The 20,810-nt window shown below is 47.7% G+C and overlaps 1 protein-coding gene across 5 annotated transcripts in view; it reads right to left on the reverse strand.

Annotated features, from left to right (window-relative positions):
- The window catches only part of LOC115183991 (protein CLEC16A), a gene marked incomplete at its 3' end in the record, with an annotated part of 32,642 nt that extends 11,910 nt beyond the window's left edge, over positions 1 to 20,732 (reverse strand). The window contains 9 exon segments of one of the 5 annotated variants that reach the window (XM_029744984.1): positions 35 to 85; positions 219 to 393; positions 4,507 to 4,630; positions 7,538 to 7,543; positions 9,006 to 9,111; positions 15,868 to 16,016; positions 16,192 to 16,325; positions 17,100 to 17,228; positions 19,837 to 20,238. In XM_029744984.1, coding sequence (XP_029600844.1) covers positions 35 to 85; positions 219 to 393; positions 4,507 to 4,630; positions 7,538 to 7,543; positions 9,006 to 9,111; positions 15,868 to 16,016; positions 16,192 to 16,325; positions 17,100 to 17,228; positions 19,837 to 19,910 — 948 coding nt within the window. 5 annotated transcript variants of the gene reach the window in all.
- Positions 20,733 to 20,810: the final 78 nt, after the last annotated feature.

Consider the following 20,810-nt stretch of genomic DNA (forward strand, 5'->3'; position numbering starts at 1 on the left):
GTGTGTGTGTGTGTGCGTGCGTGCGTATACACACCTGTGACAGCAGGTTAAGGGACACCTGAGGGTTGATCTTACGATCTTCAGACTGAAACACAGACAGACAACATGTCAGGTAAACATTAGTATTGGTTACACCGTACACACACACACACACACACACACACACACACACACACACACACACACACACACACACACACACACACCCCTCCACCTACCTGTTCAGGGCAGACCAGAGAGAAGACGTAGAGAGGCAGGAAGAGACGGTTCAGGAGGTGGTCTGTCAGGACGTCGTTGAGGAACTCGCAGTTGATAGTCAGGATATCGTTCAGGTAGTGGAGATGATCCAGATGCTCTGCTACCAAGTCACTCAGCTTCCCCCTGTTACGATGCCTGGAGAGGGGGGAGAGGGGGGAGAGGAGAGCTGTTACGATGCCTGGAGAGAGGGGGGAGAGGGGGAGAGGACAGCTGTTACGGTGCCTGGAGAGGGGAGAGAGGGGGGAGAGGACAGCTGTTACGATGCCTGGAGGGGGGAGAGGGGGAGAGGACAGCTGTTACGGTGCCTGGAGAGGGGAGAGAGGGGGGAGAGGACAGCTGTTACGATGCCTGGAGAGGGGGGAGAGGGGGAGAGGAGAGCTGTTACGATGCCTGGAGAGGGGAGAGGGGGGAGAGGACAGCTGTTACGATGCCTGGAGAGGGGAGAGGGGGGAGAGGACAGCTGTTACGATGCCTGGAGAGGGGGGGAGAGGGGGGAGAGGACAGCTGTTACGATGCCTGGAGAGGGGAGAGAGGGGGGAGAGGACAGCTGTTACGATGCCTGGAGAGGGGGAGAGGGGGGAGAGGAGAGCTGTTACGATGCCTGGAGAGGGGAGAGGGGGGAGAGGACAGCTGTTACGATGCCTGGAGAGGGGAGAGGGGGGGAGAGGACAGCTGTTACGATGCCTGGAGAGGGGAGAGGGGGGAGAGGACAGCTGTTACGATGCCTGGAGAGGGGAGAGAGGGGGGAGAGGACAGCTGTTACGATGCCTGGAGAGGGGAGAGGGGGGAGAGGACAGCTGTTACGATGCCTGGAGAGGGGAGAGAGGGGGGAGAGGACAGCTGTTACGATGCCTGGAGAGGGGGAGAGGGGGGAGATCTGGTCTGTATCAGTGTGTATTGATCTGGTCTGTAACAGTGTGTATTGATCTGGTCTGTATCAGTGTGTATTGATCTGGTCTGTAGCAGCGTGTATTGATCTGGTCTGTAACAGTGTGTATTGATCTGGTCTGTATCAGTGTGTATTGATCTGGTCTGTAACAGTGTGTATTGATCAGGTCTGTAACAGTGTGTATTGATCTGGTCTGTAACAGTGTGTATTGATCTGGTCTGTATCAGTGTGTATTGATCTGGTCTGTAGCAGCGTGTATTGATCTGGTCTGTAACAGCGTGTATTGATCTGGTCTGTATCAGTGTGTATTGATCTGGTCTGTAACAGTGTGTATTGATCAGGTCTGTAACAGTGTGTATTGATCTGGTCTGTAACAGTGTGTATTGATCTGGTCTGTAACAGTGTGTATTGATCTGGTCTGTAACAGTGTGTATTGATCTGGTCTGTAACAGTGTGTATTGATCTGGTCTGTAACAGTGTGTTTTGATCTGGTCTGTAACAGTGTGTATTGATCTGGTCTGTATTGATCTGGTCTGTAACAGCGTGTATTGATCTGGTCTGTATCAGTGTGTATTGATCTGGTCTGTAACAGTGTGTATTGATCTGGTCTGTATCAGTGTGTATTGATCTGGTCTGTAACAGTGTGTATTGATCTGGTCTGTATCAGTGTGTATTGATCTGGTTTGAAACAGTCTGTATTGATCTGGTCTGTAACAGTATGTATTGATCTGGTCTGTAACAGTCTGTATTGATCAGGTCTGTAACAGTGTGTATTGATCTGGTCTGTAACAGTGTGTATTGATCTGGTCTGTAACAGTGTGTATTGATCTGGTCTGTAACAGTCTGTATTGATCAGGTCTGTAACAGTGTGTATTGATCTGGTCTGTAACAGTGTGTATTGATCTGGTCTGTAACAGTGTGTATTGATCTGGTCTGTAGCAGTGTGTATTGATCTGGTCTGTAACAGCGTGTATTGATCTGGTCTGTATTGATCTGCTCTGTAACAGTGTGTATTGATCCGGTCTGTATTGATCTGGTCTGTATCAGTGTGTATTGATCTGGTCTGTAACAGTGTGTATTGATCTGGTCTGTAACAGTGTGTATTGATCAGGTCTGTAACAGTGTGTATTGATCTGGTCTGTAACAGCGTGTATTGATCTGGTCTGTAACAGTGTGTATTGATTTGGTCTGTAACAGTGTGTATTGATCTGGTCTGTAACAGTGTGTATTGATCAGGTCAGTAACAGTGTGTATTGATCTGGTCTGTATTGATCTGGTCTGTAACAGTGTGTATTGATCTGGTCTGTAACAGTGTGTATTGATCTGGTCTATAACAGTGTGTATTGATCAGGTCTGTATTGACCTGGTCTGTAACAGTGTGTATTGATCTGGTCTGTAACAGTGTGTATTGATCTGGTCTGTAACAGTGTGTATTGATCTGGTCTGTAACAGTGTGTATTGATCTGGTCTGTAACAGTGTGTATTGATCTGGTCTGTAACAGTGTGTATTGATCTGGTCTGTAACAGTGTGTATTGATCTGGTCTGTAACAGTGTGTATTGATCTGGTCAGTAACAGTGTGTATTGATCTGGTCTGTAACAGTGTGTATTGATCTGGTCTGTAACAGTTATGGTTTTGCGTTTCACAACTTGTATCTGAATGCATAACCAAGGCTGCAACACAACCTTCCCCAAGAGGACAATATCTTCATCTGATCTCTGACAGGTAGAAAGTCTAAACTGACACAACACTGACACCTAGTGGACACAGTGAGAATGGCCCATCTGAAGGTTAGATAACCTAGTGGACACAGTGAGAATGACCCATCTGAAGGTTAGATAACCTAGTGGACACAGTGAGAATGACCCATCTGAAGGATAGATAACCTAGTGGACACAGTGAGAATGACCCATCTGAAGGTTAGATAACCTAGTGGACACAGTGAGAATGACCCATCTGAAGGTTAGATAGATAACCTAGTGGACACAGTGAGAGTGACCCATCTGAAGGATAGATAACCTAGTGGACACAGTGAGAATGACCCATCTGAAGGATAGATAACCTAGTGGACACAGTGAGAATGACCCATCTGAAGGTTAGATAACCTAGTGGACACAGTGAGAATGACCCATCTGAAGGATAGATAACCTAGTGGACACAGTGAGAATGACCCATCTGAAGGATAGATAACCTAGTGGACACAGTGAGAATGACCCATCTGAAGGATAGATAGATAACCTAGTGGACACAGTGAGAATGACCCATCTGAAGGTTAGATAACCTAGTGGACACAGTGAGAATGGCCCATCTGAAGGATAGATAACCTAGTGGACACAGTGAGAATGACCCATCTGAAGGTTAGATAACCTAGTGGACACAGTGAGAATGACCCATCTGAAGGATAGATAGATAACCTAGTGGACACAGTGAGAGTGACCCATCTGAAGGATAGATAACCTAGTGGACACAGTGAGAATGACCCATCTGAAGGATAGATAGATAACCTAGTGGACACAGTGAGAGTGACCCATCTGAAGGATAGATAACCTAGTGGACACAGTGAGAATGACCCATCTGAAGGATAGATAACCTAGTGGACACAGTGAGAATGACCCATCTGAAGGATAGATAACCTAGTGGACACAGTGAGAATGACCCATCTGAAGGATAGATAACCTAGTGGACACAGTGAGAATGACCCATCTGAAGGTTAGATAACCTAGTGGACACAGTGAGAATGACCCATCTGAAGGATAGATAACCTAGTGGACACAGTGAGAATGACCCATCTGAAGGATAGATAACCTAGTGGACACAGTGAGAATGACCCATCTGAAGGATAGATAGATAATCTAGTGGACACAGTGAGAATGACCCATCTGAAGGATAGATAACCTAGTGGACACAGTGAGAATGACCCATCTGAAGGATAGATAACCTAGTGGACACAGTGAGAATGACCCATCTGAAGGATAGATAACCTAGTGGACACAGTGAGAATGACCCATCTGAAGGATAGATAACCTAGTGGACACAGTGAGAATGACCCATCTGAAGGATAGATAACCTAGTGGACACAGTGAGAGTGACCCATCTGAAGGATAGATAACCTAGTGGACACAGTGAGAATGACCCATCTGAAGGTATCCAGCACGTTCTATAGATGTAAATGTGTGTGTGTGTGTGTGTGTGTGTGCGTGCGTGCGTGTGTATATGTGTGTGTGTGTGTGCGTGCATGTGTGTGTATATGTGTGTGTGTGTGCGTGTGTGTGTCTATATGTGTGTGTGTGTGTGTGTGTGTGTGTGTGTGTGTGTGTGTGTGTGTGTGTGTGTGTGTGTGTGTGTGTGTGTGTACTCACTCTTGGTCCGTCTGAACACACTTGTCCAGCTCGATGACGTGGGAGCCGATGAACCAAACCAGGTTACTGAAGTAGGGGACCGCCGTCTTGTCTCGAATGTAGTGCAGCATGTGCTGGTTGTCCACTAGAGGGGTCAGAGGTCAAGGGGTGTTACCATGGTTACGCAGATAGATGGGGAGACAGAGGACTACAGGACCAGACAGAGAGACAGAGGACTACAGGACCAGACAGAGAGACAGAGGACTACAGGACAACACAGAGAGACAGAGGACTACAGGATCAGACAGAGAGACAGAGGACTACAGGACCAGACAGAGAGACAGAGGACTACAGGATCAGACAGAGAGACAGAGGACTACAGGATCAGACAGAGAGACAGAGGACTACAGGACCAGACAGGGAGACAGAGGACTACAGGACCAGACAGGGAGACAGAGGACTACAGGACCAGACAGAGAGACAGAGGACTACAGGACCAGACAGAGAGACAGAGGACTACAGGACCAGACAGAGAGACAGAGAGACAGAGGACTACAGGACAGAGAGACAGAGGACTACAGGACCAGACAGACAGAGGACTACAGGATCAGACATAGAGACAGAGGACTACAGGACCAGACAGAGAGACAGAGGACTACAGGACCAGACAGAGAGACAGAGGACTACAGGATCAGACAGGGAGACAGATGACTACAGGACCAGACAGAGAGACAGAGGACTACAGGACCAGACAGAGAGACAGAGGACTACAGGATCAGACAGGGAGACAGAGGACTACAGGATCAGACAGAGAGACAGAGGACTACAGGACCACACAGAGAGACAGAGGACTACAGGACCAGACAGAGAGACAGAGGACTACAGGACCAGACAGAGAGACAGAGGACTACAGGACCAGACAGAGAGACAATGTAGAAAATAGTAAAATAGTAAAAATGTGTGTCTAAACATTTGACCGGTACTGTATATATATTCATATAAATATAAAGCCTATATTGTTGAGTGAACCCACAGCTGAGTATTGTGTGTGTGTGAGTGTAGTAGCATAAAGTAGATATGAGTATAGTAGAGACTAAAGCTGTTCTCTCCAGTAGATACGAGTATAACATTCATCGTGAACATTCTGAATACTCATCGTTAACATTCTGAATACTCATCGTGAACATTCTGAATACTCATCGTTAACATTCTGAATACTCATCGTTAACATTCTGAATACTCATCGTTAACATTCTGAATACTCATCGTGAACATTCTGAATACTCATCGTGAACATTCTGAATACTCATCGTGAACATTCTGAATACTCATCGTGAACATTCTGAATACTCATCGTTAACATTCTGAATACTCATCGTTAACATTCTGAATACTCATCGTGAACATTCTGAATACTCATCGTGAACATTCTGAATACTCATCGTGAACATTCTGAATACTCATCGTGAACATTCTGAATACTCATCGTTAACATTCTGAATACTCATCGTAACATTCTGAATACTCATCGTAACATTCTGAATACTCATCGTAACATTCTGAATACTCATCGTAACATTCTGAATACTCATCGTAACATTCTGAATACTCATCGTTAACATTCTGAATACTCATCGTGAACATTCTGAATACTCATCGTGAACATTCTGAATACTCATCGTGAACATTCTGAATACTCATCGTTAACATTCTGAATACTCATCGTTAACATTCTGAATACTCATCGTAACATTCTGAATACTCATCGTGAACATTCTGAATACTCATCGTGAACATTCTGAATACTCATCGTGAACATTCTGAATACTCATCGTGAACATTCTGAATACTCATCGTGAACATTCTGAATACTCATCGTTAACATTCTGAATACTCATCGTTAACATTCTGAATACTCATCGTAACATTCTGAATACTCATCGTTAACATTCTGAATACTCATCGTTAACATTCTGAATACTCATCGTGAACATTCTGAATACTCATCGTAACATTCTGAATACTCATCGTGAACATTCTGAATACTCATCGTGAACATTCTGAATACTCATCGTGAACATTCTGAATACTCATCGTGAACATTCTGAATACTCATCGTGAACATTCTGAATACTCATCGTGAACATTCTGAATACTCATCGTGAACATTCTGAATACGCATCGTGAACATTCTGAATACTCATCGTTAACATTCTGAATACTCATCGTGAACATTCTGAATACTCATCGTGAACATTCTGAATACTCATCGTGAACATTCTGAATACTCATCGTGAACATTCTGAATACTCATCGTGAACATTCTGAATACTCATCGTTAACATTCTGAATACTCATCGTTAACATTCTGAATACTCATCGTAACATTCTGAATACTCATCGTGAACATTCTGAATACTCATCGTGAACATTCTGAATACTCATCGTGAACATTCTGAATACTCATCGTGAACATTCTGAATACTCATCGTGAACATTCTGAATACTCATCGTTAACATTCTGAATACTCATCGTTAACATTCTGAATACTCATCGTTAACATTCTGAATACTCATCGTTAACATTCTGAATACTCATCGTTAACATTCTGAATACTCATCGTTAACATTCTGAATACTCATCGTTAACATTCTGAATACTCATCGTTAACATTCTGAATACTCATCGTTAACATTCTGAATACTCATCGTTAACATTCTGAATACTCATCGTAACATTCAACGGTTGTACAGAGTTCTTCAGAGGCCCGGCGTTCAAAATAAATTAGGAATGTTTCACCTCTTAGAAAATGTGTATTATAACAGTATTATAACAGTATTATAACAGTATTATAACAGTATTATAACTGTATTATAACAGATGACTTGAAATGATGGGTTTGAATTACACAGAAACCAAAAAAGCATGCAGGTTAGTTTACACATTTAAATGATAAGCCTAAGTCAATAATATATATAATTAATTAAATTAATGATAACTATATATACACACACACATACATACAGTGAGGTATTTATTAATCAAACTTACATGAGACTGGAGTTAGGCCCACGGGACGAAGAGGAGAGGAGAGGAGAAGAGAGGAGAAGAGAAGAGAGGAGAGGAGAGGGGGGAGAGGAGAGGGGGAGAGAGGGGGAGAGAGGAGGAGAGAGGAGGAGAGAGGAGGAGAGAGGAGGAGAGAGGAGGGGAGAGGGGGAGAGAGGGGGAGAGGAGGAGAGAGAGGAGGAAGAGGAGGGAGATGGTGAGAGGGAGGGGAGGGAGAGAGCATACACAAGGTTAATGGTTGTCAGGTAGCTGTGTAGGGTCTAACAGGACTAAACAGCAGGACTCCTGGGTAGTTACCAGCTGGTTAAATACACCCGCTGTTCAGCTACCAGCTGGTTAAACACACCCAAACACACCCACTGTTCAGCTACCAGCTGGTTAAATACACCCGCTGTTCAGCTACCAGCTGGTTAAATACACCCGCTGTTCAGCTACCAGCTGGTTAAATACACCCGCTGTTCAGCTACCAGCTGGTTAAATACACCCACTGTTCAGCTACCAGCTGGTTAAATACACCCGCTGTTCAGCTACCAGCTGGTTAAACACACCCGCTGTTCAGCTACCAGCTGGTTAAACACACCCGCTGTTCGGCTACCAGCTGGTTAAATACACCCGCTGTTCAGCTACCAGCTGGTTAAACACACCCAAATACACCCACTGTTCAGCTACCAGCTGGTTAAATACACCCGCTGTTCAGCTACCAGTTAGATTCACACTGCAGTTAAACGTCAACACACAGGTCTTCATGCTGAAGCTCACATACATGCCAGAGCTGCAGACAGACAGACAGACAGACAGACAGACAGACAGACAGACAGACAGACAGACAGACAGACAGGTATAACAGACAGACAGGCATAACAGACAGACAGGCATAACAGACAGACAGGTATAGCAGACAGACAGGTATAGCAGACAGACAGGTATAGCAGACAGACAGGTATAGCAGGCAGGCAGGTATAACAGACAGACATAACAGACAGACAGGTATAACAGGCAGGCAGGTATAACAGACAGACAGACAGGTATAACAGACAGACAGGGCCCCGAGCACCCAGGGGAGGGATAGCAGCTGGCCATCGCAGAGGTTTCAGCCCCTAGCAGCGCTGTGTGTGTGTATATGTGTGTATATGTGTGTGTGTATGTGTGTGTGTGTATATGTATATATATATATATATATCTGTGTGTGTGTGTGTGTGTGTGTGTGTGTGTATATATATATCTCTGTGTGTGTGTGTGTGTGTGTGTGTGTGTGTGTGTGTGTGTGTATATATATATATATCTCTGTGTGTGTGAGAGACTCACCCTTGTAGACGTTCAGAGTGATGGTTCTGACTGCGATACGGACCATGCTCTCTGGATGTATATGTGTGTGTGTGTGTGTATATATATATATATATATATCTGTGTGTGTGTATATATATATATATATCTGTGTGTGTGAGAGACTCACCCTTGTAGACGTTCAGAGTGATGGTTCTGACCGCGATCCGGACCATGCTCTCTGGGTGGTTGAAGAACTTAATGGCCTCGGTGTACAGGGCAAAATCATTAGTGTGCTGTGTGTGGGAGACAGAGAGGGGGCGCCAGTGAGCTCAGAGAGACCACACTACCAGAGACCCCTAGCCCCTTAACCCCTACCTCCTAGGGGACTAGGCCCTTACCCCTACCTCCTAGGGGACTAGGCCCCTTACCCCCTACCTCCTAGGGGACTAGGCCCCTTACCCCCTACCTCCTAGGGGACTAGGCCCCTTACCCCCTACCTCCTAGGGGACTAGGCCCCTTACCCCCTACCTCCTAGGGGACTAGCCCCTTACCCCCTACCTCCTAGGGGACTAGCCCCTTACCCCCTACCTCCTAGGGGACTAGCCCCTTACCCCCTACCCCCTAGGGGACTAGTCCCTTACCCCCTCCCTCCTAGGGGACTAGTCCCTTACCCCCTCCCTCCTAGGGGACTAGGCCCTTACCCCCTACCCCCTAGGGGACTAGTCCCTTACCCCCTACTTCCTAGGGGACTAGGCCCTTACCCCCTACTTCCTAGGGGACTAGGCCCTTACCCCCTACCTCCTAGGGGACTAGCCCCTTACCCCCTACCTCCTAGGGGACTAGCCCCTTACCCCCTACCTCCTAGGGGACTAGGCCCTTACCCCCTACCTCCTAGGGGACTAGGCCCTTACCCCCTACTTCCTAGGGGACTAGGCCCTTACCCCCTACCTCCTAGGGGACTAGGCCCTTACCCCCTACTTCCTAGGGGACTAGGCCCTTACCCCCTACTTCCTAGGGGACTAGGCCCTTACCCCCTACCTCCTAGGGGACTAGGCCCTTACCCCCTACCTCCTAGGGGACTAGTCCCTTACCCCCTACCTCCTAGGGTACTAGTCCCTTACCCCCTACCTCCTAGGGGACTAGTCCCTTACCCCCTACCTCCTAGGGGACTAGGCCCTTACCCCCTACCTCCTAGGGGACTAGGCCCTTACCCCCTACCTCCTAGGGGACTAGGCCCTTACCCCCTACCTCCTAGGGGACTAGGCCCTTACCCCCTACCTCCTAGGGGACTAGTCCCTTACCCCCTACCTCCTAGGGGACTAGTCCCTTACCCCCTACCTCCTAGGGGACTAGGCCCTTACCCCCTACCTCCTAGGGGACTAGTACCCCTACCTCCTAGGGGACTAGTCCCTTACCCCCTACCTCCTAGGGGACTAGGCCCTTACCCCCTACTTCCTAGGGGACTAGGCCCTTACCCCCTACTTCCTAGGGGACTAGGCCCTTACCCCCTACCTCCTAGGGGACTAGGCCCTTACCCCCTACCTCCTAGGGGACTAGTCCCTTACCCCCTACCTCCTAGGGGACTAGTCCCTTACCCCCTACCTCCTAGGGGACTAGGCCCTTACCCCCTACCTCCTAGGGGACTAGGCTCTTACCCCCTACCTCCTAGGGGACTAGGCCCTTACCCCCTACCTCCTAGGGGACTAGGCCCTTACCCCCTACCTCCTAGGGGACTAGTCCCTTACCCCCTACCTCCTAGGGGACTAGGCCCTTACCCCCTACCTCCTAGGGGACTAGTCCCCCCTACCTCCTAGGGGACTAGTTCCCCCTACCTCCTAGGGGACTAGTACCCCCTACCTCCTAGGGGACTAGTACCCCCTACCTCCTAGGGGACTAGTACCCCCTACCTCCTAGGGGACTAGTACCCCCTACCTCCTAGGGGACTAGTACCCCCTACCTCCTAGGGGACTAGTACCCCCTACCTCCTAGGGGACTAGTACCCCCTACCTCCTAGGGGACTAGGCCCTTCATGTGTGAAAGTGTGCATCCCTAATGGAATCATATTCCCTATATAGTGCACTAGTTTTAACCAGGGCCCAATGGGGCCCCTATAGAGAGCATAGGGTTCCATTTAGGACACAGAAGACTAGTTATAATATGAGGAACTAAATCTACATGTCTTTTATTCCCAGCAGCACAGACACAGTGGCGTTGGGGAAGGAATTATCCTTCACTTCAGAAGACAGTGTTAGCATGTTGTAGTTAGCTATAGAGCGACGTGCTGTAGTTAGCTGTAGGGCGACGTGCTGTAGTTAGCTACAGGGCGACGTGCTGTAGTTAGCTATAGGGCGACGTTCCGTAGTTAGCTATAGGGCGACGTGCTGTAGTTAGCTACAGGGCGACGTGCTGTAGTTAGCTATAGGGCGACGTGCTGTAGTTAGCTACAGGGTGACGTGCTGTAGTTAGCTATAGGGCGACGTGCTGTAGTTAGCTATAGGGCGACGTGCTGTAGTTAGCTACAGGGCGACGTGCTGTAGTTAGCTACAGGGTGACGTGCTGTAGTTAGCTATAGGGCGACGTGCTGTAGTTAGCTATAGGGCGACGTGCTGTAGTTAGCTACAGGGCGACGTGCTGTAGTTAGCTATAGGGCGACGTTCCGTAGTTAGCTATAGGGCGACGTGCTGTAGTTAGCTACAGGGCGACGTGCTGTAGTTAGCTATAGGGCGACGTGCTGTAGTTAGCTATAGGGCGACGTGCTGTAGTTAGCTACAGGGCGACGTGCTGTAGTTAGCTATAGGGCGACGTGCTGTAGTTAGCTATAGGGCGACGTGCTGTAGTTAGCTACAGGGCGACGTGCTGTAGTTAGCTATAGGGAGACGTGCTGTAGTTAGCTATAGGGCGACGTGCTGTAGTTAGCTATAGGGCGACGTGCTGTAGTTAGCTACAGGGCGACGTGCTGTAGTTAGCTACAGGGCGACGTGCCGTAGTTAGCTATAGGGCGACGTGCTGTAGTTAGCTATAGGGTGACGTGCTGTAGTTAGCTATAGGGCGACGTGCTGTAGTTAGCTATAGGGTGACGTGCTGTAGTTAGCTATAGGGCGACGTGCTGTAGTTAGCTATAGGGTGACGTGCTGTAGTTAGCTATAGGGCGACGTGCTGTAGTTAGCTACAGGGCGACGTGCTGTAGTTAGCTACAGGGCGACGTGCCGTAGTTAGCTATAGGGCGACGTGTTGTAGTTAGCTACAGGGCGACGTGTTGTAGTTAGCTACAGGGCGACGTGTTGTAGTTAGCTATAGGGCGACGTGCCGTAGTTAGCTATAGGGCGACGTGCCGTAGTTAGCTATAGGGTGACGTGCTGTAGTTAGCTATAGGGCGACGTGCTGTAGTTAGCTACAGGGTGACGTGCCGTAGTTAGCTATAGGGCGACGTGCTGTAGTTAGCTACAGGGCGACGTGCTGTAGTTAGCTACAGGGTGACGTGCTGTAGTTAGCTATAGGGCGACGTGCTGTAGTTAGCTATAGGGCGACGTGCCGTAGTTAGCTACAGGGCGACGTGCTGTAGTTAGCTACAGGGCGACGTGCTGTAGTTAGCTATAGGGCGACGTGTTGTAGTTAGCTATAGGGCGACATGCCGTAGTTAGCTACAGGGCGACGTGCTGTAGTTAGCTACAGGGCGACGTGTTGTAGTTAGCTATAGGGCGACGTGCCGTAGTTAGCTATAGGGCGACGTGCTGTAGTTAGCTACAGGGCGACGTGCTGTAGTTAGCTACAGGGCGACGTGCTGTAGTTAGCTATAGGGCGACGTGCTGTAGTTAGCTACAGGGTGACGTGCTGTAGTTAGCTATAGGGCGACGTGCTGTAGTTAGCTACAGGGCGACGTGCTGTAGTTAGCTACAGGGCGACGTGCCGTAGTTAGCTATAGGGCGACGTGCCGTAGTTAGCTATAGGGCGACGTGCTGTAGTTAGCTATAGGGCGACGTGCTGTAGTTAGCTATAGGGCGACGTGCTGTAGTTAGCTACAGGGCGACGTGCTGTAGTTAGCTATAGGGCGACGTGCTGTAGTTAGCTATAGGGCGACGTGCCGTAGTTAGCTACAGGGCGACGTGCCGTAGTTAGCTATAGGGCGACGTGTTGTAGTTAGCTACAGGGCGACGTGCCGTAGTTAGCTACAGGGCGACGTGCCGTAGTTAGCTACAGGGCGACGTGCCGTAGTTAGCTACAGGGCGACGTGCCGTAGTTAGCTACAGGGCGACGTGCTGTAGTTAGCTACAGGGCGACGTGCTGTAGTTAGCTACAGGGCGACGTGCTGTAGTCAGCTACAGGGCGACGTGCCGTAGTCAGCTATAGGGTGACGTGCCGTAGTTAGCTACAGGGCGACGTGTTGTAGTTAGCTACAGGGCGACGTGCTGTAGTTAGCTACAGGGTGACGTGCTGTAGTTAGCTACAGGGCGACGTGTTGTAGTTAGCTACAGGGTGACGTGCTGTAGTTAGCTATAGGGTGACGTGCTGTAGTTAGCTACAGGGTGACGTGCTGTAGTTAGCTACAGGGTGACGTGCTGTAGTTAGCTATAGGGCGACGTGCCGTAGTTAGCTACAGGGTGACGTGCTGTAGTTAGCTATAGGGCGACGTGCTGTAGTTAGCTATAGGGCGACGTTCCGTAGTTAGCTACAGGGCGACGTGCTGTAGTTAGCTATAGGGTGACGTGCTGTAGTCAGCTATAGGGCGACGTGCTGTAGTTAGCTACAGGGTGACGTGCTGTAGTCAGCTATAGGGCGACGTGCTGTAGTTAGCTATAGGGCGACGTGCTGTAGTTAGCTACAGGGCGACGTGCTGTAGTCAGCTATAGGGCGACGTGCTGTAGTTAGCTACAGGGTAACCCTGCTTCTAATTCTAGTTGCAACTAAATTCCCAGAACTACAGATAGCTGGAAATCTGGAATCCTGTTATTTTTTGGGGGGGAAAGTTAGCAGCATTTTCCCAGCCTACTGCAACGTACTGTAGTGACTTAATATGCAGAGATTAAAACCTAGTGATCGTTTATCAGGCATTAGGTGGCAGGCTGTTACAGCAGGTCTACAGGCAGCTGATCTCTGTCTCTCTGGGGGGGGGGTGTGTTCCCTGAGACCTCCAGCCAATCACAGCCAGGGTCAGAGGTTAAACGTCAGGGGTCAGCTAGAGAGGTCACAGGGAACAGAGGAGTATTAGCCCAATTCCAAGTCTGCAGCCCCAATTATCCACTTCCTTCCCGAAGTGTACACTTGAACACTTCCCATCATGGAGTAAACAAAATGGTGGAAACTCCCAGCCAATGCTTACACCAATCCTACGCTTTTAAATCCACGACGGGCGATGTTCATGTGCACACTTGCAGGAAGAGAGGGGAATTGGGCCAAGAGGGGCTACCAGTGACAGTACACCAATAACTTTTCCCCATACACAGAAGCCAAAAGGTCGAGTGCTGAAACACAAAGGTCAGTTGCAAAAGTTGTGTCCCAAAAGGCCCCTCGTTCCCTATACAGGGCACTACATTATGGCCCCTCATTCCCTATACAGGGCACTACATTATGGTCCCTCATTCCCTATATAGGGCACTACATTATGGCCCCTCATTCCCTATATAGGGCACTACATTATGGCCCCTCACTCCCTATATAGGGCACTACATTATGGCCCCTCATTCCCTATACAGGGCACTACATTATGGCCCCTCATTCCCTATACAGGGCACTACATTATGGCCCCTCATTCCCTATACAGGGCACTACATTATGGCCCCTCATTCCCTATATAGGGCACTACATTATGGCCCCTCACTCCCTATATAGGGCACTACATTATGGCCCCTCATTCCCTATACAGGGCACTACATTATGGCCCCTCATTCCCTATACAGGGCACTACATTATGGCCCCTCATTCCCTATATAGGGCACTACATTATGGCCCCTTACTCCCTATATAGGGCACTACATTATGGCCCCTCATTCCCTATACAGGGCACTACATTATGGCCCCTCACTCCCTATATAGGGCACTACATTATGGCCCCTCATTCCCTATACAGGGCACTACATTATGGCCCCTTACTCCCTATATAGGGCACTACATTATGGCCCCTCATTCCCTATATAGGGCACTACATTATGGCCCCTTACTCCCTATATAGGGCACTACATTATGGCCCCTCACTCCTTATATAGGGCACTACATTATGGCCCCTCATTCCCTATACAGGGCACTACATTATGGCCCCTCATTCCCTATACAGGGCACTACATTATGGCCCCTCATTCCCTATATAGGGCACTACATTATGGCCCCTCATTCCCTATACAGGGCACTACATTATGGCCCCTCATTCCCTATATAGGGCACTACATTATGGCCCCTCATTCCCTATATAGGGCACTACATTATGGCCCCTCATTCCCTATACAGGGCACTACATTATGGCCCCTCACTCCCTATATAGGGCACTACATTATGGCCCCTCATTCCCTATACAGGGCACTACATTATGGCCCCTTACTCCCTATATAGGGCACTACATTATGGCCCCTCATTCCCTATATAGGGCACTACATTATGGCCCCTTACTCCCTATATAGGGCACTACATTATGGCCCCTCACTCCTTATATAGGGCACTACATTATGGCCCCTCATTCCCTATACAGGGCACTACATTATGGCCCCTCATTCCCTATACAGGGCACTACATTATGGCCCCTCATTCCCTATATAGGGCACTACATTATGGCCCCTCATTCCCTATACAGGGCACTACATTATGGCCCCTCATTCCCTATACAGGGCACTACATTATGGCCCCTCATTCCCTATATAGGGCACTACATTATGGCCCCTCATTCCCTATACAGGGCACTACATTATGGCCCCTCACTCCCTATATAGGGCACTACATTATGGCCCCTTACTCCCTATATAGGGCACTACATTATGGTCCCTTACTCCCCATATAGGGCACTACATTATGGCCCCTTACTCCCTCACCTCGTTATAGAAGTGTACAGTGTAGTCCCCCCTCACCTCGTTATAGAAGAAGTGCACGGTGTGATTGTTCAGTTTGAGTGACAGGGTCTTCAGGAAGGAGATATAATAGGCCATGATCTCCTCGTCTGAGAAGTCAAACTTGTGAACGATGATGGAGTTAACGTGGTTGTTGGACAGCAGGTAATCTAGAGGAGGAGAAAACAGTCATACCACACAAATATCTGATTCAGGCTGATTCAAACTCTGGGGCATCTAAACCACAGGTTGCCAGTGTGTGTGTGTGTGTGTGTGTGTGTGTGTGTGTGTGTGTGTGTGTGTGTGTGTGTGTGTGTGTGTGCGTGCGTGCGTGCGTGTACTCACAGAGCGATGTCTCGTGGCTGATATTCTCAAACAGGATGTTGAGTGTCTGGAGCAGCTGGACGCAGACGTAACGACCGGACTTCTGACGGAGGATATTCAGGAAGAACGCAAACATATTCTTCTCCAGGAAGAAGCTGAGAACAGAGTAGAGGAGAGTAGAGCAGAATAACGTAGATTTAAGTAGAGTACAGTATACAATAGAGGAATAGAATAGCGTTTAATAGAATAACGTAGAGTACCGTATACAATAGAGAGGAGTAGAGTAGAGTACAGTATACAATAGAGAGGAGTAGAGTAGAGTACAGTATACAATAGAGAGGAGTAGAGTAGAGTACAGTATACAATAGAGAGGAGTAGAGTAGAGTACAGTATACAATAGAGAGGAGTAGAGTAGAGTAGAGCAGAATAACGTAGATTTAAGTAGAGTACAGTATACAATAGAGGAATAGAATAGCGTTTAATAGAATAACGTAGATTTAAGTAGAGTACAGTATACAATAGAGAGGAGTAGAGTAGAGTACAGTATACAATAGAGAGGAGTAGAGTAGAGTACAGTATACAATAGAGAGGAGTAGAGTAGAGTACAGTATACAATAGAGAGGAGTAGAGTAGAGTACAGTATACAATAGAGAGGAGTAGAGTAGAGTACAGTATACAATAGAGAGGAGTAGAGTAGAGTACAGTATACAATAGAGAGGAGTAGAGTAGAGTACAGTATACAATAGAGAGGAGTAGAGTAGAGTACAGTATACAATAGAGAGGAGTAGAGTAGAGTACAGTATACAATAGAGAGGAGTAGAGTAGAGTACAGTATACAATAGAGAGGAGTAGAGTAGAGTACAGTATACAATAGAGAGGAGTAGAGTAGAGTACAGTAGAATAAAATAGAGTCATGGTTAAAGTCTTACTCGAAGACGGAGCTGTCGTTCTGGTCTCCCCAGATGAGTATCTCAGTGATGGAGCGGATGGTCTCCACCAGCAAGTTCCTGTTGCTGTCTGTTACTGTCGTGTTCTTAGTTAGGACATGGTACATATACCTAGAGGGAGGAGAGAGGAGGGAGGAGAGGAGGGGGGAGGAGGGAGAGGAGGGGGGAGGGAGAGGAGAGGAGGGGGGAGGGAGAGGAGAAGGGAGGGAGAAGAGAGGGGAGGGAGAAGAGAGGGGAGGGAGAGGAGAGGAGGGGGGAGGAGAGGAGGGGGGAGGGAGAAGAGGAGGGAGGAGAGGAGGGGGGAGGGAGAGGAGAGGAGAGGGGGAGAGGAGGGAGAGGAGGGAGAGAGGAGGGTGGAGGGAGAGGAGAGGAGGGGGGAGGGAGAGGAGGGGGGAGGGAGAGGAGAGGGGGAGAGGAGGGAGGAGAGAGAAGGGAGGGAGAGAGAAGGGAGGGAGAAGAGGGAGGGAGGGAGGCAGGGAGGGAGAGAGAAGAGAAGAGAGGAGGGAGAAGAGGAGGGAGGAGAGAGGAGGGAAGGAGGGGAGGAGAGGGAGGGAGGGAAGAGGAGGGAGGGAGGAGGGAGGGAGGGAGGGAGGGAGGGAGGAGAGGAGGGAGGGAGGAGGAGGGAGGGAGGGAAGAGGAGGGAGGGAGGGAGGAGGAGGGAGGGAGGGAGGGAGGGAAGAGGAGGGAGGAGGGAGGGAAGAGGAGGGAGGGAGGGAAGAGGAGGGAAGAAGGGAGGGAGGGAGGGAGGGAGGGAGGGAGGGAGGGAGGGAGGAGGGGAAGGGGGAGGGAGGGAGGGAAGAGGAGGGAGGGAAGAGGGAGGGAGGGAAGAGGGAGGGAGGGAGGGGAGGGAGGCAGGCAGGGAGGCAGGCAGGGAGGGATGAGAGGAGATGGACAATGTTAGAAAACAGGTTGCTTTTCAGTAAAATGTGTGGTGGCTATACTGCACTGTCAATTTGAACTGGCACACCCACTCTGGAAGACGGAATATGACTAGCTTAGCAACACATAGACGGGATGGTATGGACTCATACACTAACGTTAGTATATCTAGCCGTCATCAAGTAATGACACCCATCATGTAGCTAGCTAGCTAGCTAACGTTAGTATATCTAGCTGTTATCAAGTAATGACACCCATCATGTAGTTAGCTAGCTAGCTAACGTTAGTATATCTAGCTGTTATCAAGTAATGACACCCATCATGTAGCTAGCTAGCTGGCTAAAGTTAGTATATCTAGCTGTTATCAAGTAATGACACCCATCATGTAGTTAGCTAGCTAACGTTAGTAGATCTAGCTGTTATCAAGTAATGACACCCATCATGTAGCTAGCTAGCTAACGTTAGTATATCTAGCTGTTATCAAGTAATGACACCCATCATGTAGTTAGCTAGCTAACGTTAGTAGATCTAGCTGTTATCAAGTAATGACACCCATCATGTAGCTAGCTAGCTAGCTAACGTTAGTATATCTAGCTGTTATCAAGTAATGACACCCATCATGTAGCTAGCTAGCTAACGTTAGTAGATATAGCTGTTCTCAAGTAATGACACCCATCATGTAGCTAGCTAGCTAGCTAACGTTAGTATATCTAGCTGTTATCAAGTAATGACACCCATCATGTAGCTAGCTAGCTAACGTTAGTAGATCTAGCTGTTATCAAGTAATGACACCCATCATGTAGCTAGCTAGCTAACGTTAGTAGATATAGCTGTTCTCAAGTAATGACACCCATCATGTAGCTAGCTAGCTAACGTTAGTAGATCTAGCTGTTATCAAGTAATGACACCCATCATGTAGCTAGCTAGCTAACGTTAGTATATCTAGCTGTTATCAAGTAATGACACCCATCATGTAGCTAGCTAGCTAGCTAACGTTAGTATATCTAGCTGTTATCAAGTAATGACACCCATCATGTAGCTAGCTAGCTAACGTTAGTATATCTAGCTGTTATCAAGTAATGACACCCATCATGTAGCTAGCTAGCTAACGTTAGTATATCTAGCTGTTATCAAGTAATGACACCCATCATGTAGTTAGCTAGCTAGCTAACGTTAGTATATCTAGCTGTTATCAAGTAATGACACCCATCATGTAGTTAGCTAGCTAGCTAACGTTAGTATATCTAGCTGTTATCAAGTAATGACACCCATCATGTAGCTAGCTAGCTAACGTTAGTATATCTAGCTGTTATCAAGTAATGACACCCATCATGTAGCTAGCTAGCTAACGTTAGTATATCTAGCTGTTATCAAGTAATGACACCCATCATGTAGCTAGCTAGCTGGCTAACGTTAGTATATCTAGCTGTTATCAAGTAATGACACCCATCATGTAGTTAGCTAGCTAGCTAACGTTAGTAGCAGTCATATACATCTGACAATGTTCACAGAGTTCTGACAAGGAAACTACAGTAACGTTAGGTAGCTAACGTATTTGGTTTACAGTACTATCTAGTAGCCTGATCGGGCATAGCTAACTGGATTAGCTAGGTATGCTAACAATGTAACGTTAGCTTAGTAAACAATCAGGGTTAGCTGGCTAACTCGCTACGGGTTGCCATCATTCGACCAAACAGTTGCGTTTTGCAACGGAAACAATCGTTTAAATTGGACATGTTCAGGTATGTTCCGTTTTGCTCCCGTTTAAGTAACGTTTTGCAACAGAACAAGCGTAATGAATACACCCCGGGTAACCTTAGCAATTATGCTAGTTACTTACTTGAGATGGTCCAGGGAATGAATATTTTTTGTTTTTCCCTGCCCTCCCCCCCAACTCCGTGACCGACCGAACATAGCTGCACTTAAAAAGATGTTGATGCTACTGCCAGATTGTTTTTGCCTGTTATATATCAATCCATCACGTCCATATATCCCGTACAAGGTGTCCAATATATAAGCTAACAAAATATCGAGCTAACCAAATAGCTCTCTGGCTAACGAAACGAGAAGAGGACATTCCGAACGTAGCTAGCGAGGAACAACGCGTTACGTAACAGGTTTAGCGCCAGGGAGTTTGGGACTTGTAGTTTCTTTGTTGAGTTTCGATAGCACAATTTCATGTAAATGACATTTTAAAAAAACTACAAATCCCCAACGGTTTTTTTTGGGGGGGGAATAACAAAACCACGTTCAACAATTCAGTGACATTGATTGGTCTTCATCTTACAAGGAGGAACACCAACAGCCAATGAAATACCAATGCGAGGAGCCCATCGACGCAAAAACGTAACAAACAGCAACGATGAAAAAAGGCGGGATCAATGTGATCGATGTCTCAGTTTGACCATTCACAGGACAGTATGTTGTGTGGTGAACCAATCAAATGCTTAAGCTATATAGACGTATTGGGTACTGTTTTGACCGTAAAGGTCGGACTGTTTTGATGCAGTTCGCGGAAATGTTGACATGAAAATTGTAACGGGAGGTCTGATTATCGAGTGTATTTCCATCGACAGAACATATTCCTGTATAATAGAAATCACGTTATAGTCGTTTGGCCGGTAATAGCTAGCCACGTTCAACTGTTTTTAGCCGTTAGCTAGCCATGTTGCAGATAACGCATCGAGCCAACACTGTGTTTACATGAACTAGCGGTGTCGAGCTGAACGGGTTTTTTTTGTACCTCCTAACTAATGTCTATCGCTAGATAGCTGTGCTATTGCTAAGCTGGCATTTTCAGGACGAATCATTGCT

The sequence above is a fragment of the Salmo trutta genome, unplaced genomic scaffold (assembly GCF_901001165.1).
Source record: "Salmo trutta unplaced genomic scaffold, fSalTru1.1, whole genome shotgun sequence".
NCBI classification, from domain to species: domain Eukaryota; kingdom Metazoa; phylum Chordata; class Actinopteri; order Salmoniformes; family Salmonidae; genus Salmo; species Salmo trutta.